Source organism: Ursus arctos, unplaced genomic scaffold (genome assembly GCF_023065955.2).
Source record: "Ursus arctos isolate Adak ecotype North America unplaced genomic scaffold, UrsArc2.0 scaffold_10, whole genome shotgun sequence".
Classification (NCBI taxonomy): Eukaryota; Metazoa; Chordata; class Mammalia; order Carnivora; family Ursidae; genus Ursus; species Ursus arctos.
Window position 1 is genome coordinate 53,333,159 of NW_026622764.1, and position 23,749 is coordinate 53,356,907.

Sequence of the window (23,749 nt, forward strand, 5' to 3'; positions counted from 1 at the left end):
CCACATCTTTCTGCTAAAAGTATCATTGAAAATTAGCCCCAATTATAAGTGAACCCCTAATCTCCTTGTGCTGTATCCACCCAATTTCCTGGCACGATCCAGGGAAGTTTATATTTAATTATTGATGATCCCTTCTAAATCAACAGTCCCCAGTCATGTGAGTCCCGGAGACCATTGCTTAATTCAAATATGTCATCAAGCAACTTGCATGTTTTTTATTAAAGTAAGTTCAAATTAACAGGAAAAACTGGGCAAAGACTCAGATGGCTTTGACTTTGAAGCAATTAGTGCCCATACTTCAAGTTCCTCAGCACTAAATAATGCTCAATAGGTAGTTTTATTTGCACATAGTGGTCTTTCAGTAAACAAAGCCATTGCAGCAATAAGGCAGTATTAACCTAATGCTGAGGATTTGTTTCTGGATACACTTAAATAAAGGCATGAATAGAAGTAATTTAAGCAAAATTTGACTTCAATAAGGTACAAGAAGATAGGCTTTTTTGAAGGATAAAATGGCTAGACAATTTGACCTACTGAATGTTTCTCCTGTCAAAAAACAAAATTTTATTGATAAGTTTATGATGTTATAGGGGTGTCTGGCTGGCTCATTTGGTGGAGCATGTGACTCTTGATCTTGGGGTCGTGAGTTTAAGCCCTATGTTGGGCATAGAACTTACTTAAAAAATACGCAAAGTTTGTGCTATTACAGATCTGTGAATTCGTTGAGACTCTTTCAGTTGCAGAGAATAGAAATTTAATTCAAACTAGCTTAAACAAAAATAAAGTTTATTGTGGGGCGCCTGGATGGTGTCCGACTCTTGACTTTGGTCAGGTCATGATCTCAGGGTTATAAGATTGAGCCCCATATCGGGCTCTGTGCTGAATGTGGAGCCCACTTGAGATTCTCATATTCTCTCTCTCTCCCCCCTCCCCCTCTCCCTCCCTCCCTCCTTCCCTCTCTCCCTCCCTCCCCACTCTGTCTCTTTTTTTTTTTTTAAGATTTTTTTTTAAATGTGACAGAGAGACAGCCAGCAAGAGAGGGAACACAGCAGGGGAGTGGGAGAGGAAGAAGCAGGCTTCCAGCAGAGGAGCCCGATGTGGGACTCGATAACGACTGCGCTACCCAGGCGCCCCCCCACTCTGTCTCTTAAAAAAAAAAAAAAATAGAATTTATTGGCTGGCTCATGTAGCAGGAAGTTCAGGAATGCATCTAGCTTTAGCCATGACTAGATCCAGCTAACTAATATTTAGTTAGACCTGTCTCTTCCCATCTTTCCGCATCTCTCCTCATTGTTTTTTTTTTTGTGTGTGTGTGTGTGTGTGTGTGTGTGTGTGTGTGTTGTCTTTACTCTTAGGCTGGATCTTGCCATGTGGTAGCCGAAATGACCTCCTCAGACACCTCACAGCTAGCAACCCCTAAGCATAAAGTGAATATTTGTCCTGATAAAATCCCTAGGGAAGATTTTTAATTGAGCTGGTAGGGGTTGGTATGCCCATTCCTGAACCAAGAAGTTGGGGTTAGGGGTACTCTGCCAGGCAGGGCCTACTGCCTTTCCCACCTTTGTGCCATGTCGCCTGGTATGGAGTTAGCATCTAGTCAGTATTAGTCATTTTATTGTTATCTCAAATTTTGTATGTTCAGAACAGAACTCTGATTTCTCTTCCCTTCCAAAGACTTCCCAGACTTCCCCATTTCAGTAAGTGACACCATCATTCCCTAAATTGTTACAGCCAGACAACTGTGTTCCTGTTTCCTCTTCATGACATATATATTATAAATTATGATACGTATATATCATATAAATTATATACATATATCTGTGTGTGTGCGTGAGTATATCTGACTCAGGATACTTGTAAACCCAGAGAAGGAGTTGCCCAGTAACTTGACCCCACTTGTGCTGACTGCAGTCTAGGAATCTCTCTTACCGCATTGCCTCTTCTGTATTCACACATGTGCATGTGTATATAGGCAAGCAAGGAAAATATTTTTCTGACAGTAGGAACCACTTTTTAATAGGAAAAAACAAAAAACTGTCTCTCTCAGCAGGCTTTCTCCTTAAGAATTATCATTGGGGCCCCTGGGTGGCACAGTCCATTAAGCATCTGACTCTTGATTTCTGCTCAAGTTATGATCTCAGGGTCTTGAGATCGAGCCCCAGGTTGGGCTCTGCGCTCAATGCAGAATCTGCTTGAGATTTTCCCTCTCCCTCTCCATCTGCCCCTCCCCCTGCTCATGCTTGCTCGCTCTCTGTCTCTCTCTCTCAAATAAATAAATAAATAAATAAATAAATAAATAAAATCTTTAAATTAAAAAAAAAAAATCATCATCATTGATCTAAGCCAGGTACATAGAGAATGGGATCTAAGCTTTATCTTAGCTCATTCAGTTCCTAATCCAAAGTAAAAATAGGCATTTTTAATGTTTGAAACTTATTCCTTAATTTACTACTTAATAAGTCGGGTTTTTAATATAATGTTTTGTTCTGACATACATTTTCCTTCTTTTTTTACTTTTTTTTTCTGAAATCTTTATTATTTCCTTTCTGTTAACATATCCCTTTTAGTTCATTTTTCCTATAAATGGAAGTTTTTATTTTTGTATCATCTTATTTTTGTATCATTTTTGAATGATGCTAGTAAAAAAAAAACCCACCAATTTCTCACAGAGCATATTAATGACAGCCTTTTGTGAGACTTCTGTTTTAAAAAATAATTATTTGCTAATTAATGATGTAGAACCTGATTTATTGTTAAGCTTTAGAATATGAAATGTCATACTAAAATAAATTAACTATTTGAATTGTATTGAATGTAAATGGATGAAATTTAAACACATGAAAATTTAATACGTACTTGTAGAAGATTTTAATAATAGATCTATTGAGTTTATTATAATAACATTTCCTCCTTTAACTTACATGTTATGTTTCACCTTTTTTTTCGCCCTTTTTTTACCATATTTCTGAATGTGGTAAAATTTGATGTGAATTTACTAACATAACCAATTGGGTCCAGATTTTACAGAAATACTATGTAGATGAAAGCAATATTTAACATAAGCACCCAGTAGAGAAAGTTGGGCATTTATTTATATACAAAGTTTACATAGAATTTATTCTTTAAGATTTTATTTTTTTATTTGAGAGAGAGAGAGAGAGAACACAAGCAGGGGAGGGGCAGAGAGGGAGAGAGAGAAATAGACTCCCTGCTAAGCGCAGAGCCTTAAGTGGCCCAGTCCCAGGACCCTGTGATCATGACCTGAGTTGGAAATCAGATACTTAACTGACTGAGACACCCAGGAACCCCAGAATTTTTAATTAAGCAGTCGGCCACAAAATTATATTTAATCTGAAAAATGTCATTAGTTATAAAATCTTCTTCCCTACCCTTCTAGCATCATCTGAAGAAAGGTTAAAGTAAGTTTTAAGCTTATTAACCACCTTCTGATTTCTTTATTCAGTCCTTGAACAAGTTAGAAGGACTTGTTTTTAGGCTTGCCACCCTTATGGAAATTATCTCAGGAAAGAGATAAATTTCTTTGCATTGGTCTCAGCACTAGAGAAAGCATGACTCTGTGGATTAAGATAAGTGTTCACAGCTTCCCAGTTTCTCTATCTCACAGGAGAATTGAGATACCAGAGGATATGCCTGTTGGCAGAAAACCTTGTGTCAGTTCTGTACTGCAGCTTTATAGAGACATTCCTTCTAGAATGTCCCAAGATAAAGATATTCTAATTCCATCATATTTTCCAGTGCATTTGGACTGATACACACAGCTAGCCACTGTTTATTGGAAATATTAACCATCATAACTTGGTAATAAAAAATGACGTTTTTTTTTTAATGTCATATTCTATACAGACTTTATTATGGAATTTAGTTTGCTTTCCAGTTTTCCAAAAACCTTTTTTTTAAAATTATTAACATGTAATGTATTATTTGTTTCAGGGGTACAGGTCTATGATCCATCAGTCTTACACAATACACAGCGCACACCACAACACATATCCTCCCCAGTGTCCATCACCCAGCCACCCCATCCCCTCACCCCTTTCTGCTCCAGCAACCGTCTGTTTCCTGAGATTAAGTGTCTCTTATGGTTTGTCTGCCTCTCTGTTTTTGTCTTGTTTCATTTTTTCCTCTCTTCCCCTCTATTCCTCTGCCTTGTTTCTCAAATTCCACATATCAGCGAGATCATAGGATAATTGTCTTTCTCTGATTGACTTAAAATGGTATTATCTTAATTTGTTGTAATGAGCTAGATAGGTCTCCTCCCCCACCACCACCAATTTAAAAATCTTTATTTTCAGGGGCACCTGGGTGGCTCAGTTCAGTTAAGCTCAAATAAATAAAATCTTTTTTTAAATTATAGTTCACAGGATTTTAGTATATTCACGGAGATGTATGACCATCACCACATCAATTTTAGAACATTTTCTTCACCTCAAAAAGAACCCCATACTTGTTAGCTGTCACTCCCCTTTCTCCCACCCCTACCCTAGGTGAATACTAATTTATTTTCTATCCGTGGAGATTTGCCTACTCTGGACATTTCATATACATGGAATCATATAATATGTGTCTCTTATAACTGACTTCTTTCATCTAGGCATAACATTTTCAGATGTCATCCACATTTTGGCGTGTATCAATATTTCGTTGTTTTTTGTTGCCAACTAATATACTATTATAGAGAGAGATACAACATTTTGTTTATCCGTTCACTCATGGATAGACATTTGAGTTGTTTCTGCTTTTTGGCTATTATCAAGAAAGCTGCGGTAAACATTCATGTACAAGTTTTTTATGTGAACATAGGTTTTTGGTTGTTTTTTGTTTTTTTCTCTTGGGAGTGGAATTGCTGAGTCACTTTATAACTCTGTTTAACCTGAGGAACTAACTGCCAGGTTGTCAGCAATCCTTTTTTAATCCTTAGCCATCAAAAACTTTTTTATCTACTATTGCCCTAAGGTAAAACTTCACTCTCTATTCCAGATATTTTAAGGATAGATAATACTTCAGCATTGGGAGTGCTAGCTAATTTACAGAAGACTCTCTATTGGTAAAATATATACCTATAGTCTCTTTGCTTGTCATTTAATTTCTAGCAATATTTTCAAATAGACTAATAATAACTATGCCAATTAATATCTTCTTATTTTTTTGTACGTTTGGAACTATACTTAACAAAGACACTAATAGATAGTTGCCATGGTTCTAAATGCACGAATTCATATTTAAATTTCCTTTTTTTTTTTGCCTTTTCTATTTTATTTTTTATTTAAATGCAATTTAACATATAGTGTATTATTAGTTTCAGAGATAGAGTTCAGTGATTCGTCAGTTGCATACAACACCCAGTGCTCATTACTTCAAGGGCCTTCCTTAATGCCCATCACCCAGTTACCCCATCCACCCTCCACCTCCCCTCCAGCAACCCTGTTTGTTCCCTGTAATTAAGAGTCTCTTATGATTTGCCTCCCTCTCTGTTTTCATCTTATTTCATTTTCCTTCCCATCCCCTATGTTCATCTGTTTTGTTTCTTAAATTCCACATATTTAAATTTCAAAAGGAATTTTAGTTTTTGCTACTTTGTTACATTTTGGATATTTCTGGTTGTATTTTCCTAATTATAACAGTTTCAACATTAGCTATATATGTATACACTTTTCCCAGTTGAAAGCCATCATATCTCAGCCTTGGAATATCTTGCAGTATTCCAAGGTTAACTTATGTTTAGCATACAAATAAACAAATACAGGGTTTTTTGGGTGGGTTTTTTTTTTTGAGATTTTATGTGCTTATTTGAGAGAGAGTGAGGGAGAGAGAGATCATGAGCAGGGGGAAGGGGTAGAGGGAGCCCAGACTGTCTGCTGAGCAGGTGCCCCATGTGGGACTCATTCCCAGGGTCCTGGGATCATGACCTGAGCTGAAGGCAGATGCTTAACCAAATGAGCCACCCGGGCACCCTTAAAAAAAAAAAAAAATACAGTTTAGGAAACATCTTTAAACAAATAGTTAAATTGAAAGTTTTGGCCCAAAGGAGGTAAACTTTGTTCATCTGATATGTGCGAACATGTGAATCATTTGCCAGTGCTATGCTTTTCCAGAATTTGGATTAAGCCATAAGATAGGGCTTGTGCCTTGACCACTTCATTACCCATCATCTCTACTTCTCAGAGTTTTACAGAGGGAGGAATGCGGCCTGTGTGAGCTGAGAGGAAGATGGGGGGCGGTGAGGTCTAGTAGGAAAGTGGAGGTGAAACCAGAAGGAAAAGAGGATAAAAATACCAACATGGCCCATGTCCCAGAGAATCCTCAGTGTTCCCTTCCCTATCCTGTTTGCGGTTTTCTCTATCTAGAGGAGTGAAAACATATGTTGCCTTTGTTAATAGCTTATGCCTAATGTGTAGTTTGTTTTTTTAATGAAAGAATTTTGTGCCTTGGAGCCACTAACATCTTTATCAATAAGTCCTCTGTTTTAATCACACAACTCATTTGAAATGATACTTTGAAATTATACAGAACTGATCATGCCCCTCTTGCGTTGTTGGATCATTTTATAAAAAGCATATAATGACTGCCCTTTAGTGACTGGCATTAACCTGTGCTGTCTTTGGTATAGATTGCATATTGTCTCTTCAGTCCAACCTTTCTGCGGAGATTTTGTGACGAGACATCTAATAGGGTCATATTATTTGTTCGCCTAAAGCATTAATAGTTGGTGATCAGCTGTTTGTCAGAGATACATGTTTTTGACCAATTTCTAGGAATTTAGATACAATTAGTTTATTATTATATATACATTACACTTCACTGAAATTTCTGGTTTGGGAATTGGTTGGCAGAGCAGTAGAGGAAAAGATGATATGAGAAATGGTGGGGGTGGAGGGAGGGAGGGATGGGAGGAGAAAGAGAAAGACTGCAGTAGTCGGCTCCTGTGCCTTGTTACTCTACATAGGTTTGTCGTGATTGGGGGTGGGGGGATAGGAATATGATCTGTTGATTTCTGGCTTTTGGGCCACCACAGTGTTATCTTTTTTTTTTTTTTTTAAGATTTTATTTATTTATTTGACAGAGAGAGACAGCCAGCGAGAGAGGGAACACAAACAGGGGGAGTGGGAGAGGACGAGGCAGGCTCCTAGCAGAGAAGCCTGATGTGGGGCTCCATTCCAGAACGCTGGGATCATGCCCTGAGCCTAAGGCAGACGCTTAACGACTAAGCCACCCAGGCGCCCCTCACCACAGTGTTATCTTGACCCACAAATATGCAAATCACATCCTAATCACTTGACCTCTTTGGTCCAGTATTTGCTTTGCCTTTTCCTTCCAAGGAAGCTATCCTGTTCTATCCCTTCTTTCTCTGCAATTCAGACTTGCTGTAAATACTCTCCCACACGTCCCTTTGATGAAGGGTTGCTGGACCTGAGCCAGTTTATTATTTCAGATCTTGTTCTACAGCACTGCACATAGCAGTAATGAGAAATCTCTCCAGTCCTGTGTCACATAAAGGCGATCTACTGAGTTCTAGAATTCTTTGTTTAAAATGCAGGTGGTCAGGCAGAAGATTAAATTGGAAAGTCATTGTTGAATATGAGAGGAGAAGAACTAGTATATCCTGATCTCCGCACAGAATTGCCATTCAATTCAAAGGATCAAATACACATCCTCAAAACCTAAGATCGTGACTCCAGCTGGGTTAAGGGCCCCTTCTCAGTGCTCCCACAATATCCTGTATATATATGTGTCCTTATTTCTGCACTTTAGTTTGTGATGGCCTGCTTCTATGCCTTTAGCCTCCCCACTCACACACCCTACTCTTAAACCGTAAACTCTTGAGGATGAAGACTGTGTTGCCACTCTGTCTGGCCCATAGTAGCTTCTAAAAAAAAGATTTGTATGAATATATGAATTTTTATAAAAGGAAAGTTAGATTGCCCATTGATCTTCAATCCTGTTAGAATCTTTAAAATTTCCCCCTCAGATGGCTTTGTCCCCAACAATATTTTACTACTCTAATACAGATTTTTAGTGATAAATGTCATCCAGATTCAGGTGATACAGTTAGTCAACTTGTATTTCTCATTGCCCTATAAGTTAATTAGAGCCTGAGTTCTAAAAACGAGAAGAACTAGAGTTAGCATAGTTTAGTCCTATGGACCATCTAAGTGATCTTACCTCAAACACCTCCCCCACTAAATCCTCTTAGTTCCCTTGTTTACTCTTAAGCATACCCTACTTATTCAGTGTAAGTGTCCTGAGCCTCTGTGATAGGCAGGCAGCCACTGTAATAGGAGCACATGGCTTGATGGGAAAGAGGCATGCGAGTCAAGGGTTATAGTGTAGTATGAGGGCTATCACTGAAGTACATAGAGTGTGAAATGAAAATCTAAGAGATGGGACTGTTAGGGAAAGTTGGTCTGAGAGAGTGACCTTTGTGCAGAGTCTTCAAGGATGAGGAGTTCAGATTTAAGGGAGGGGGATAAGTATGACAGGGAAAGGGAATAGCATATGGAGAAAACTAGAAGCATGTAGACACAGAAATGACAGTATGTATTCAGGGAATTCTTAGAAGATGAGGCCAAAGGGAAAAGGCAGGCCTGAATGGATGTCTGTGAAGGAGTATGGAATTTAACCTGTAGGCCATAGTGGGGAAGTCATTAAAAAGTTTTCAGCGGGGGTGCCTGGGTGGCTCAGTCGGTTAAGCATCTGCCTTTGGCTTAGGTCACGATCCCAAGGTCGTGGGAACGAGCCCCATGTCGGGCTCTCTGTTCAGCGGGGAGTCTGCTTCTCACTCTCCCTCTGCCCTTACCCCACTTGCATGCGTGTGCTCTCTCTCTCAAATAAATAAGTATTTAAAAAAATTTTTTTTCAACAGAGGAATGACATGATCTCAGTGTTACCTACCTGGGTCTTTCCTTCAGGGACCTTTGTGACCTGTGTTTTTCTATCATTACTATTACTTTCTCTACTAATGAGTTGTGCCAAATTAATTCATTTGGTTAGAGTAAAATGGCTTTAGGTTGCAGTTTGGAACATTCTAAAACTCCAGAAATGTCTCCTTCCCCACCTTCCACCAAAAAAAAAGAACTCTTACCGTGGCTAGATATTGTGATCCTAATCTCATCTTGTTACCTGACAAATTGACAGACTGAATATCTCATTCTGTTCTTATTGTTGAAAAGGAAATAATGAGTGACTTTTCATTAAGAAAACAAAATACTCCATAACCTTATACTAATTTAACAAAATGAGTGTGGACTATACATGAAAGCAACTGAATTTGTACACTTGAGACTCTACTATCTTGTGTTTAACCCATTTGAGGCTTTTTGTGTCCTGTATCTGGCTTCTGAATGGGCACGCTAGTCTTGAAGTCCAGAGAGCTGCTGTCTCACAATCACAGCGCCCCCAGCGGTTGCTCTTTACAGTTTTGACCCAGAGCAGTGCAGCCAGTTGTTTGATTGTTTGTGTCCAAGTTTGTAGCCAGCCTCACAATAAATCATCCTTTGGAATTTTACAAAGATGTCATTCTTGGCATCTAAACTGAAAATCCTTTATGTCCAGCACAGCATTTTCCCTTTATGAATACTGTTTAATTAGAAAGTAGCTTATGAACAGTGTCCCGTTTTAAAAATGTGATTTGAAGTGGCAGATAGCAGAGCAGATGTGCTTATTACCTGGATGTTTCAAGCCTTTATGCTTACTCATTGGCACAGATCCCTTAGTGAAAGCAACTGCAGAAAGTGTGGGAGCAAGCAGGCTTCTTCCTGGGGGAAACCCAGGCCTCATTTGATTCATTGCTGCCACCTGCTGGGCCCTGGCTGCTGGAATGGGAAGGCCACACCAGTAGTCCAGCTAAGCCATCCAGGGCCATGTAGTTCCGGTGTTAATCAGCTATTGTTTCTAGGTGACAACCCACTCCTAAATGAAAGGATCTAAACAGTAGAGCATTATACATCAGTGTAAAGTGGTATTCGATTGTGTTTGTTGTCACACAATCCCCAGAAATTGTGAGGCTGAGAGAACTAAGCAAACTTCAAGGACTCAAGATCCTAGAGTATTAGAGCTGGACGAACCCTTAAAGCAGATGCCTTGGAGCTTTAGTGTAGCTAAATCAGAGTCTCCTAGAGGCTTGTGAAAATGCAGATTCCCAGGCCTGTCCCCAGAGATTATGATTAACTAGGCCTGATTTGAGAGGTTTATTTAACAAGTTTCCCATGAGGTTCTGAGGCAGTCAAGCCCCAGGAAGGGCACTGCCTTAAACATTATCTCTGGAAGAGCTTCTCAACCATTTTTCTAATCAGTGCCTCATTTCAATAAATAAAAAAAATTACATCTTCTATCAACAGGGTGAGTCACTAGTACTGTAACTGGTTCTTTGAAGCATATACACAAAATATTACTGGATTGGTTCTGCAGAGGAAAAAAAACTTTTTTAAAAAGATTTTATTTATTCATTTGAGAAAGAGTGCACGAGAGAGAGGGAGAGAGGGAGGGCATAAGCAGGGGCAGGGGCAGATGGAGAGAAAGAAGCAGACTCCCCGCTGAGCAGAGATTCCCAAGCACAAGGATGTGGGGTTCGATCCCAGGACCCCAAGATCATGACCTGAGCTGAAGGCAGACACTTAACTGACTGAGCCACCCAGGCTCCCCAGAAAACACTTATAAATAATTAACTTTTCTCTCTGTTGCCAAGAAGGAAGTAGTATAATTTAATTGGTCAATGTACAGTGGAATGCTTTTTGGCGTTGGGCATTGGCAAGTAAAGGTAGGATTTGGTATTATATTTATCACAGCCATCACTTCCCCGAATACAGTAATCATTTGGTTAATGTGTATTGAATTTTGAGGGACCTAAAATAACATAAAACAGTTCTGCCCTAAGTCATTGCTCACCTCCTTCCTCTGGAGTAGCCAAGCATGAGAAAACTGCAGGCCCCATGGCTTTTAGCATGTCTTATTATCACTTCTTATTCCTTACCCTGTCTTGGCAAGCTTGGCCAAGATCAAATAATACTAAAGATGAGTAATAACTTTCCTTATTACACAGGAAAAACAAGTGGCCTGATAGCAAATTTGAAAAGTCACCTTAGGATTGATTATTCTGGATGCCTGTCCTGTGCTTGCTTTCTAGAATATTATCATCCCAAAAATATTTGTTATTTTTTTTATATATGCTCCTGCTTCTGAAACGACTGGCTCCAATCCAAGAATAACCCTACCCAACTGTGAACTGAGTGAGGCCACTGAACTCAAGGGAAGATTACACGTGGTATACTGTGTCATCTTAGTAAACAGTGAACACCAGTAACTTTCTAGTGTATTTTCATCTAGACTTTTTTTTTTTTAAAGCTCTCAGGTCATTGGCATGCCAGACTTCCAATCCCTTTAATGCAAATGAGTGTATATTTAACACAGTTATCATGTACTGCATGTGTAGAACCAAGACGCAGTTTATCGAACATCTTTATAGAGAAATCTTGTTGAGCTTTCAAGATCATAATTTGTATTACTTATGAGCATGGTTTGGTGTACGGTTTTATTTTAAATTTTGTTTCCTGCCTTCATAGTCTCATCTTGGGTTGTTTTTGTTTTTAGGGGTACCTAAAGGAAATATTGAAAGAAATTGGCGTTCAGAATGTAAAAGGGACCCACAAAAACACATGGGAGCTGAAGCCAGAGTATAGACATTATCAAGGAGAAGAAAAGAGTGATTAAGAAGACTTACCCAGCATGCTAACAGAACAACTAAAGGGTGATGCGCTGAGGAAACACCACTGATACTCGAATACTTGAGTACCGTCTGTTGTAGGGGTAAAAGGACTGGAACTTTAATTTCCCTAGGTAAATTTTTTAAACAATAATTCTTGTAAAGTTACTTAAGTGTTTTTTTGAGGAAAAAAATTTATTTATAGGCTTGTATTAAACTAGATTATTCAGAATGGGGTGAGGGGCTGGGGGAGTTAAGAAGGTTTTTCTTTTTAAATATTGACTTTTAAAATGTAAAATTAGGAAATGTTTTCTAAATGAGGACTCTCTGTCCTTGTTTTATCTCTGAGGATCTGAGGTGATACAAGTCCGAAGTGAATGGCAAAGCAAGAAAAAAATAGTCAACTACAGAAAGTCTTAAAAGGAATAAAAAGCCAAAGTTCCTTATTCTGAAATTGTCCAAGAACAAAGCTGTCTTTATTTATTTATTTTTACAGGTGATCATGTTTCACATCCACACCCACTAATAAAGAAGAGAGCATTTATGTTTGTACCTAGGATAGTTTTCATCATTAGCTTGCATATTACCCTAGTGTTAGTGACATGAGAAATGGAAAAAATTTTGTCGAATAGATATTTCTTTTATTTGCCTTTTTTTTTTTTAAGATTTTTTTGTTTAAGTAATCTCTATGCCCAATATGGGACTCGAACCCATGACCCCACAATCAAGAGTCGCGTGGTCTACCGACTGAGCCAACCTGGTGCCCCTCTTTTATTTTGCTTATAAAAGAATTAGAAATTAAGTGTTTTTCCAATAATTCAAGATATATCTTCCCCGTCCAGATTATAAGCTTCTCAGAAACTGACTTCACTCCAGAATTTTGCTGCATATTCATCTGGCAGGTACCAACTATCACCTGACAAATGATGTTGACAAACTAATGGAGGGTTGTAGGGGTGAGGCTGATATGTGTTAGGCAGTCGCAAAAACAAACATCCCCACAAACAAGACCACCAAACCCAAGAAGCTTTAACAAATGAAACACAAGAAAAAGTTGCTTTTTATTTGTTCGTTTTGTCAGCTGCTTCTGTGTGCTTGCAACCAAGAAGTAGCAAATGCTAAAAATTTAGGAAAATGTTATATAATTAAAGCCAATCAAGGAGAAACCCATCCATTGAGATAAATATTTTTCTGTATGATTTGATTTTCAGCATTGAGGTTGAGTACTACTGCATTGGGAAAATGTTTATCTTTGCATTCCCACTGTAAAATAAAATTCTGATGAGGGAGGGTGGTCTTACTCTGTTCTGGTGCAGGAACCAAATGTATCCCCCTTACCTTTCAGTTTCTGGCGGAGACTCAGTGTCAGGAAACAGATGGGTAATGGTGTGACAAATCTGTACAGAATTGAGAATTCTGGGTACCTGTCATGTGCTTGGTTCACAGCATAGATCTCCCCCCAGACCTTGTCTTTTTTTGATGTTTGGTCCTGCTCTGAAACAGACCTCTGTGTCCTCTACTTCTGTCTTTAGTTTTTATGGTGACAGCGCCTGCCAGATTGAACTGTGTAGCCGCTGGCAGCGCTTCCAGGGCAGAATAGTGTCTCGTCTGAAGCTCTGCTCTGGTCTTTCTGCAGATCTGCTTTCTGCAGCTTATTTTCATTCTCTTTTACCTCATCACACCTGACAGTATCTGCTCGAGTCTCTTAAACATGGGTGACCAGTTCAGTGGCAGAGCTAATCTAGGCGGTAGGCCGGTACCATTCCTGATTAGATGTTTTGAAATTGCTTTCTTACTTAATACTAAAATACGGCAACTGGTAATGAAGGAGACTCTTTCCAGGTTCCTTTATTCTTTTATTTCAGCACTCTCTTGCTCTGTAAACATGCTTTCTTTCCACATCCAGCTATCAGGAAGTAGGAGTCCTAAGCCCTCATAGCCACTGTGCTTTGAGAGACAGGAAAGCTAGTAAGAGACATACACATCTGGTAAGATGTCACATCATAAGAGCACAGGAGGGCCATGCTTCGTAGGTGATTTAGTTAAACTCCGCTAGTTACACACACTTAAGGGACGTTTTGACCAATAAACTGTAATAAATATATTATGGTTGCTGGGCATTGGGAAGATTTGAAATTACATGTTGCCACAGTAACTTCTAAAATGATAGATCTTAAAAAAGAAAACGGTTTTTGCTCTGTTGTATCATAAGCAGCCCTTAAGGAGTTCAGCAGAGTTGCAGTTGTTCCTAATGGTCTCTGAACAAATTTTCTTTGGAGCTTATTTTCATCGTTGTTGGTACTTAATCAGTGAAATAAGAGTAAACACTTATCAGGCCCTTATGTGCCTTGCAGTGTGTTAAATGCTCTAAAATATCTCTTTTAATCCTCAGAAATAGCTCGAAGAGGTAGATAATGACCATTTTAGAGAACCATTTCCTGCCCAACACACTGTCATGAGACCCGATCCCTCTTTGGGGGGAATTCTACCTTTGGGCCAAAGTGTATACCAGAGTGTACTTTTCCAGAAACCTTCCCCCCCACTCACACACCAATCCTCCCCTCCAGGAAAGTGGTGCAGACCCCAGAAGAAGTTGTGAGAGTGAGGGAGTTTGTCTTTGGCATCTCTAATACAAACACCCAAACCTCCCTATTGAGAGGATGAAAACTGAGCTCCCTTCTTTAAAGTCAAGATCTTCTTGCTAAAATGTTCATCCCTGCTACACTTCAAGTACCCAGGTAAGGTGCACAGCTTTACAGTGGCCTTTTTTTGACCTCTTTAGGAGTTAAGGACCCTTGTGAAATGTGATAGGAGGCTGGGGCACTGGGCTGAAGGGGCACTTGCTGGGCTGGGCACCCACCTCTCATCCCAGTACATTGGCCATTTTCCCTAGCATTTGTGTCAGAGTCCAGGAGGTGATAAGTTGGTTTTCTTTTCAACTCAGTTTTCTTTTTAACGTGAGTCGAGAACAGGTTCCTGAGCCTAATATTTCCATGTGTAAGAATAGGAATCAGAGATTGCTTTTTAATCTTCCTTTTCTTTACATACTTCCATTTTTTCTTCTTCCTACTTCCTGGTCTTTGAGCAAGTACAACCATCCATAGTACAGTAGTACCATGTAAATCTAACAGACGGCAGTATAAGCCCCTAATAGTTTATTATAAGAAAATCAACAGCTTTTATCTGACTTTGTTAGAAATCATCTAAATTTACAAGGACATTTTAGATGCTTTAGCTTCCAGTTTAAACTAGATTCTGTCAGATCAGTTCGTCTTAAATTTTACGGTTTTAAAGAATGATTTTCTTAAAGTGTACCTTTTTTTTAAATGTTGAAATTGGTATTTAAAAATCTTAAGATTTTTGTCTTGTGGAAATGTATTTAAAATGGAAATGTATTTAAAAATCTTAAGATTTTTGTCTTGTGAAAATGTAAGTACACCAAAAGAATAGGTTGCTGGACTAAACACCGTAGTGTGGTGTGGTCATGGAGCACAGAGAACTGTGCAAGTATTTACTGACCATGATTATATCCCAGGCACTGTGGATACTAAAGTGCTAGACATAAGAGGCGTTCACAGTCTAGTGGGAAATAGAGAATGTAGACAGATACAACACTGTGTGGGTAGAGAAGTGTGAACTGAGTGCTGCAATCAATCAGAATATTCCAGTTAATTCATTGTTGCCATTTATGCTCTACATGGATTTCCAATTTTTAAAGCATTTGAATGCAGTAATATATACTTAATTATAATTCTTTGAATATAATTTAACCATTGAAAATTCCTAAAACACAAGAGGATTTATACAATGCCTAAGGATTATTATTATGAACACATACAGTGGTTGTCTGTAATACATCGATCTCGTTAACAGAATGCTAAATTGAAGGACTCACTGGGCTAATCCTTGTGACATGTAAGCCTTATTTCTGATTGCCATTCTAGTTTCTCTCCTTGAACAAAAGCCTGGGAAGCACTTTGAACATTCATTCATGCATTCCGCGAAAGCCCACTAAATGCCCCCTGTGTGCCAGGCACCATGAGCAAAGGTTGATGGGTGTTTGTAATAACGTGCCTTACATGCCAACAGTTCTCTGCCTGTGTTACTAAATAAGCGGGAAGAACAATAGCTTTTGTTTATTGGACCCTTGCTGTATGTCAGGCACTGCGCTAAGCATTTGACTCCTATTACTCATTTAATCCTCACAACAACACTAAAACATGGGTCTCTTTTTGCCTTTATTTTATAGATGTGGAACATCAGGTACTGAAAGGTTGAAGAACCTAGCCAGGGTCATAACCAAGGTAGTCAGGGGCAGAGCCAGATTCAAATCCCAGAATAGCACTGGGCAGCGCAGGCTCTTAGTTACTATTATGTGTATTAAGTGTGCTTTTATGGGTCCCATGCTGCTGGTTGCTCTTAGCTGCAGTTCACCTGCCCAGAGTCTCCCGTTTGGATTTTTGTTGTTTGTATGTTGTTGTTATTAACATTATTAACTATAACTCTTTTGTATTTGACTTCTTACTAATGGGTAGCAAAGTCTCGAGTTATCGTTCTTGAATCCGCAGAGAGTTAATTCTGGATTCTACCTGAGTTGCATTGCCCTTAGAGGTTAGTTTCCGATTTTTGTTGAGGTTCTGGAGTTTCTTACGGAATGATGTTCCTTTGTGGTTTTTTTGGCTCTAGATTCAGATAAGATTATTGCCCAGGAATGACTGCAGATGGCCAATGTACTTGATTTACTTACCTTCTAGATCACCCAGGCTTATGAGAAAGTTGGTGATTTGGCTGGTCACAGTTGAGGGTCTCTGCCTTGTAAGCACAACGGATCGGAAGCCGATCGGTTTGGGACTGCGAAGGCATACGGATACAGGGCTCAGTACGAACAGGTCCTTGCTTTCAGACACTCGCGGTATTGAAGAGGACTTGGAAGCAAACAGCCAGCCAACATGGTGTATGAAGTGCAGTGGTAGAAATACACGGCAGAATGTTTTAAGAGCTACTGGATTCAAAGCAGGTCACTTAGAGCAGGCTGTTTGCTTTGTGTGCCTCTTAGTTTCCTCATCTGTGAAATAGATAAAAGTATCTGCTTCACAGAACTGTAGTGAAAGGTCAATGAGTCGGTATGTCAGCACTGTATTTAGACCTGTGGAGGGGAATTTTCTTGGCGATGCTGTAGTGCAGAGGAATCGCTGGCTCTTTCTGTTGCACAGCTGACTTTGTGCCATTCTGCTGGTGCTGTATGGGGTTAAGGATCATAACTATATGTATATTGTTTTAAAAGTCAATGTATGTAAGGCACTTAGAACACTGTGTGACATGTCGAAAGTTCTTAATCGTATACAAAATATGTGAAATATAGAAGTAGCACAGGGAATGAAATGATCAGTTACATCTTTGGGGAGTCAGGAAAGCGTTCCTCGAGCCCCTGAAGTGGATTTTGAACAGGGTCTAAGAGTTCAGCAAGATTCAGGGGGCAAGAAGTACAGAAAGAACAAACGCATGGGTATTATTTGACAGGGTGGTTGGCGTGAGAGCCCGCACACACCTTCAGTGTGCTCACAGATGCAGCTTGGCGTGGTATAGGAGTGTGGCCCGACATGTCGCGTCCAGTCTCGGTCTGATGGAAGCATGTGGAGGGCAAGTCATCACTGCCTGGGACCAGGTGGAATGGATGAGCAGCTAGGCAGGACTAGCCTCCTTCAGTCGTACACACAAGGTCAAAATGATGCAGATAACCTAATCGTTCCCTTATTTGCAGCCTCCTTTCCCACTTCGATTCATCTGTGAACACATTTCTTTAATATAGTCCAACTGAAGTGACAGTGGAAACCAATCTTAGTGAATTACATGTTAGAGGTTTGAAGTCCCAATCCTTTATCCTTCCACCACAGCAAACTAATTAATAAAGATAAATAGGGAGCAGGAGCTAAATGAGGTCAGATGCACTTTACTAATGGAGGCCTAGTAACTCCTACCTGGACTAGAGGACTTAGCTAAGAGCTGAGGCTGAAGAGAGAGTTCCTTATCCTTCTCCTCGGTTGGTGTTGACTGGCTGTCCACTGGTAGGCAGTTGGCCTGACTTACCATTTGCAGGTGAAAAATCTGGAACAGCTGGAAGAAGACATCCAAATGGCCAGCAGGTACATAAAAGATACTAAATATCACTAATCATCAGGGAAATGCAAATCAAAATGACGATGAGATACCACCTCACACCTGTTAGAATGGCCAAGCTCAAGAAGACGAGATAATAAGCGTTGGCAAGGCTATGGAGAAAAGGGAGCCTTCGTACACTATTGGTGGAATGTAATTGCTTTAGTCACTATGGAAAACAATACGGAGTTTCCTCAAAAAATTAAAAATAGATCTACTTATTCCGCTTATGGGTGTGTACCCAAAGGAAATGAAAACAGGGTATCAAAGAGGTATATGCATGCCCATTTTATTGCAGCATTATTTACAATAGCTAAGATATGGAAACAACCCGAATACCTATCAACAGATAAATGGATGAAGAAGATGTGAAATATATATGCATATATATATACATATATATATATGAAAAATATCTTCAGGAATGTTATTGAGCCAGGAAAAAGAAGAAAATCCTGCCACGTATGGACCTTGAAGGTGTTAGGCTGAGATAAGTCAGAGAAAGACAAATAGTCTTAAATTTGGCATTCACTTTTATGTGGAATCAAAAAAGTCATATTCATAAAAGCAGAGAGTCAAATGGTGGTCCCTGAGACTGGGGGCAATGGGGGGGTAGAAGAGACGTTTAAGGGTACAAACTTGCATGTAGTAGTAAATAAGTCCTAGAGTTAACGCGTAGAGTAGTGAATGTAGACAACAGTATTATAATCATCACATTTGCTAAGACTCTAAATCATAATCCAACCACAAAAAATAATTCTGTGATGTAAGAGGTGCTGTTCCTACAATGACAGTCATCTCACCTTATATAAATGTATCAAATCAACATGTTGTATACCTAAATTAACAGGATGTTAGCTATAAATAAATAGTCAAATGTGGATCTCCAGAGATACCAGGGTAGCATGAAACTACTGATAGCACTTCAGAAATAACGATCATCAGTGATGTTGAAAAGGAGCCTTTAAAAATTCTACAGAAGGGGCGCCTGGGTGGCTCAGTCGGTTAAGCATCTGCTTTCAGCTCAGGTCATGATCCCGGGATCCTGGGATCTAGCCCCATGTCGGGCTCCCTGCTCAGTGGAGAGCCTGCTTCTACCTGCTGCTCTGCCTACTTGTGCTGTCTATCTCTCTGTCAAATAGAATCTTAAAAAAAAAAAAAAAAATCCTACAGAAGAGAAAATATTTATAAAACACGTACGAAGGACTTGTATCTAGACTGTATAAAGATCTCTCAAAGTTCAATAACAGAACAAGCCAGTTTAAAAATGGGCAGTAAATGTACACATGCACCTCATCAGGAAGATACGGATGGTCACATAAGCTCGGGAAAAGCTACTCAGCATCACTGCTTGAGGGAAATGCAAGTAAAGCCACAGATAATGTTACATACCTATCAGGATGGCTACGGTTTCTGAGGCCTGACAGTCCCAAGTGCTGGTGAGCAGGCAGAAAAACCAGAACTCTCTCACGTTGCTCACGGGAATGCAGAATCATACAGGTACCTTGCAAACCAGCTGGGCCGTGTTTTGTAAACTTCTACCACCGTACAACCCAGGAATCCCACTCCTATTTCCCCCCAGAGAAATGAAAATCCTATGTGCACACAAAAACCTGTACACAGAGGTCTGTAGTAGCTTTAATCCTTACAGCCCAAAACTGGACACGCCCCCTGCCACCCTGCCATGTCCACCAGCTTGTGAGCAGATAACCAGTGGTGCAGTCCTGCGCTGGAATGCTCCTCAGCCATGAGAATGGAGGGCCTGCTGCTGCGGCCATTTGGATGAACGGCCTCTGCACTATGCCAAGTGAAAGAAGCCAGACTCCTGGGGCTCCATACCATATGCTTCCATCTACAGGACATTACAGAAATGGCAAAACTAGAGGATTAAAAATACAGGTCAATACTTGCCTGGGGTTGAGGGTGTGTGGAGGGATTGACTATAGACACAAGGGAACATTTTGGGTGATGGCAGTCCTGACTGTGGTGGTGGTTACAGCTGTGTGTGTGTGTGTGTGTGTGTGTGTGTGTGTGTGTGTGTGTTGAAACTTGCACATTTAAAAAGTTGCCTTCGGGGGGCGCCTGGGTGGCTCAGTCGTTAAGCATCTGTCTTCGGCTCAGGGCGTGATCCCAGCGTTCTGGGATCGGGCCTGCACCAGGCTCCTCCACTGGGAGCCTGCTTCTTCCTCTCCCACTCCCCCTACTTGTGTTCCCTCTCTTGCTGGCTGTCTCTCTCTCTGTCAAATAAATAAATAAAATCTTTAAAAAATAATAATAAAATAAAAAGTTGCCTTCGGGGCACCTGGGTGACTCAGACGGTTAAGCAGCCGACTCTTGATTTCAGGTCATGATCTCACAATCATGAGATTGAGCCCGAGTCAGGCTTCACACTCAGCAGGGTGTCTGCTTGAGAATTCTCCCCCCTCTCTCCTTCCAGCACGAACTCGCTATCTCATATAAATAAAATCTTTAAAAAAAAAAATGACTTCTGCATACAAAGTATACATCAATAAGCCTAGCTTAAAAAATAAATAGAATGAGTACTGGAAATAAATGTCCAACAGGGAAAGGTAAATTATGACTCATCTGTATTATGGAATGTCTGCAACAGTTAAAAAATTACATGAATATATTGACTGGAAAGGTTTCATTAAGTATAAAAAGCAAGTTTCAAAACTTAATAAGGTCCTATTTATATTAATGAAACAAAGTACATTTTTAAGTAGGTTCCATGCCCAGTGTGGGGCTTGAACTCACAACCTTGAGATCAAAAGTTGTATGCTCTACTGACTGAGGCAGCTGGGCGCCCCACAAAATACATATTTCTACATGAGCACATGCATCGATAAACACACAGGAAACATCAGGAAACACCAGTCTTGTAATAGTGCTGCCTCTGGGGAGGAGACCAGGTTAGGAAGGCAAGGCAAGGGGGGATGTCTCCTTATGTGTGTATTTTTACAATGGCAGTATGTTAATGTTTCAAATGTTTATATATTATAAATGTTTATATATACATTTATATATCGAATTTTTATGATATATATATATACACACATCATATATATATATATATATATATATATATGAAAATCAAGCCTAAAGGGAGACTGTGCCTTTTATGAAGTTAAAACTTAAGGCCACTCCAAAGATACGTAATACTCTAGTTCTACTCCCTGGGCACTAGTGTTAGGAAACGCCTTCAGTCCCGCTGTCAAGGAAGAGCCTCTCCCTAGAGGACGCCGTGTAGGAGAGGATAGACTGCATCGGGCTGTAATGAATGTCACCCCGCTGCATCCGGGGCAGCACCCTAGGCACCGGGGTCCGGTTGCCAGGGAAGACGGGCTGCCTGCACCACACAGCCAAGGAGTCCGCAGCTTGCTCCCATCGGGGAAAGGTGGGGATGTGATCAGGGCCTGCCGACAGTGCTAGAGGCCTGCTCTGTTGCCCTGACGAATTCTCCAAGCATTAACAGACGTAAATTCCATCTCCGAAAAGGAAGAAAATTCCTGGTATATACAAGCATTGGAGGCCTTGAATTAAGTCCATTGGCAGAAGGGCCCCAAAAAGCCAACAATGGACTGAATCATTTATATGCCCACAACAACAAACTTGGGAAATGAGTATCCCTGAGGAGTGAGAAACCCACCACTGATTTGCTAAATGTTTGAGAAAGCAAGTTTGAATAATGATTTCCTACTGTAGTAGGGGAGGTAAGAGATCTATTTTTTAAAGCAGCGAAAACCAAGGTAAGTTCTTAACTGTCTCAGTGGAACTGTGGCTACAACTCAAGTCAGCCTAAGCTACAGCTTTTGCTAATGTCGCTAGCCCCACAACGTTTCTTGTCTCACTCTCCTGCCCTTGGATGAGGAGTCTTATTCCTCATGGAGCCGAGATCAGAGGGGAGAGCAGGTGTGCCTTTCCTGTGCTGTGTGCTGTGCTGAACTCGGGACCTTCAGTGGAAGCTTCTGTATGTAGGGAGTTATTATTCACCAAGCCTTTATATCCTCTTAGAAAATAAAATTCTTAATCACCTTCAGACAGACTGTCAAGTGAGACCTCAACGCATCAGTCCACTCTGAGGTCACATTCTGACAACCACCTACACAGAGACTCGCCTGTAAGCCCACAGACCTTAGCCTGCGAGCTTAGTGCGATGAAATGAAAGGACCTCGGCCTGTGGATGTCAAGTTGCATGCGGTTGCAGGTGGATACCAGGTAATCAACTGAGAGAGGACAGAAAAGAAAAACAGGATTATTTCAAATCACATTAAAACAAAACCACCATCAGTTGGGATGCCTGGCTGGCTCAGAAGAGTGTGCAACTCTTGATCTTGGGGTCGTGAGTTTGAGCCCTGCGTTGGGGGTAGAGATTACTTAATAAATAAAATAGATAAACCTTCAGTTGGGCCAGGCTGGTTGATTTCCTCGTGAAAACAATTTGAGTATGTCGATCAGCAAGGGCATCACATGTGTTAGAAAAATACGAGTCAGCATGTTAGAACTGGGTTCCACATTCTCCAGTACACCTAATACTTGGTTTTGCCAGATCTTTGTGAGCAGTTGTTGTCACCAGTAATCTAGGGTGGAGAAATTTGTTGCGGTGTAGGGGTGATGGCTGCAGAGAAGCTGGTCAGCAGAAAAGAGAGTATCTGCACTAGGTGAGAGGTTGGCAAGGATGAACCCTGATGTCCATTCTGGTTTTAAGATTCTATAATTCTAAGCCGGGGGCCTGGGTAGGCTTGCCTGTCCGTCTTGCCCATATCCCAAGACTGGAGAGAGGTGTGCTTTAATTCTCACTTGGGGGGCGCCTGGGTGGCTCAGTCATTAAGGGTCTGCCTTCGGCTCAGGGCGTGATCCCAGCGTTCTGGGATTGAGCCCCACGTCGGGCTCTTCCGCTGGGAGCCTGCTTCTTCCTCTCCCACTCCCCCTGCTTGTGTTCCCTCTCTCGCTGGCTTGCTCTCTCTCTGTCAAATAAATAAAAATCTTAAAAAAAAAAAAATTCTTACTTGGAACTTCTGCACCTGGCACAGCCCCAGCTACAGCGCACACGCTGAGTTGTACGCAGAAGCATCCGCTGTGGACAGGCCAGCAGGCACTAGACAGGCGTGTGTGTTCTGGGGAAAGACCATTCACTGCTTGGCTTCCCAGCATCACCTGGCCCCTGCTGCAGGCCCACCTTCTTCTACACACGCTCTTGCCCACACCTGGAAATACTTGTCTGTCACCCAGTTCTTACCCGGCTCCCTCCTACTAAAGGCTCTTCCAGTGGTAGGAAGGAGAAAGCCACTTAAGTCTGCTCAAAGGCAGAAAGGACAGCGCTCCCACGGACTGGCGCTTCTTCCCTTCCTCTCTCAGAAGCCACATGGTCTCTGCTGTTGGCCTGCCTCTGTGGCTCTACCCCACCCTCTTCTCTGCAGATTGGCTTCCCTGGCTTCACAAGGTCATGTTCCCCTAGAACTTCAGCATGTGTTTTGCTCTGTCTTAACACAGTGCCAGCTCTGGCGTCAATTTGACATGACTTTCCACCTCAGCTTCTCACAGTTGACTGACTCTAATTCTGGAAATCTCCAGATTTCCCAGAAAATCTGATGGTTGCCTTTTGGTCCGGCGTCCACTCCTAATCTGATCAGTGCGGAGAAGCATGAATGGCGGCCATAGTTGCAGGGACAGGTAGGTTCCAATGGAAGCGCTGATGTTCAGCTGAGCACTCCAGAAAGCAGCCACAGTACCCTCCAACTGGGTCAGTTACTCATGAATGCACATCTGGGAATATAAGATCCTGAGGCCATTGTTTCATTGTTTCTGTAAGATTCTGTGCCTTGAGTTCCACAACTAAAGAAATAGAGCACCGGGGAAAAGCCCCACCAAAGGATT

At 40.8% G+C, this 23,749-nt stretch overlaps 1 protein-coding gene and 1 non-coding gene across 3 annotated transcripts in view; both read left to right on the plus strand.

Annotated features, from left to right (window-relative positions):
• Positions 1-20,188, plus strand: part of GTF2F2 (general transcription factor IIF subunit 2) — a 141,340-nt gene extending 121,152 nt beyond the window's left edge. Inside the window, exons 8-9 of one of the 2 annotated variants that reach the window (XR_007188949.2) lie at positions 11,605-11,850; positions 14,284-20,188. Coding sequence is in view for 1 of the 2 variants with exons in the window: in XM_026493303.4 (XP_026349088.1) it covers positions 11,605-11,724 (120 nt within the window). In the remaining variant the exon portion in view is untranslated. Of the gene's footprint in view, positions 1-11,604; positions 12,171-14,283 lie in introns of those variants that run through there. The other variant, XM_026493303.4, reaches the window with a different exon arrangement.
• On the plus strand, positions 16,847-16,977 carry LOC113251553 (small nucleolar RNA SNORA46). Its single transcript, XR_003314532.1, has one exon. It is a non-coding gene; the product is annotated as a small nucleolar RNA SNORA46 (small nucleolar RNA).
• Positions 20,189-23,749: the final 3,561 nt, after the last annotated feature.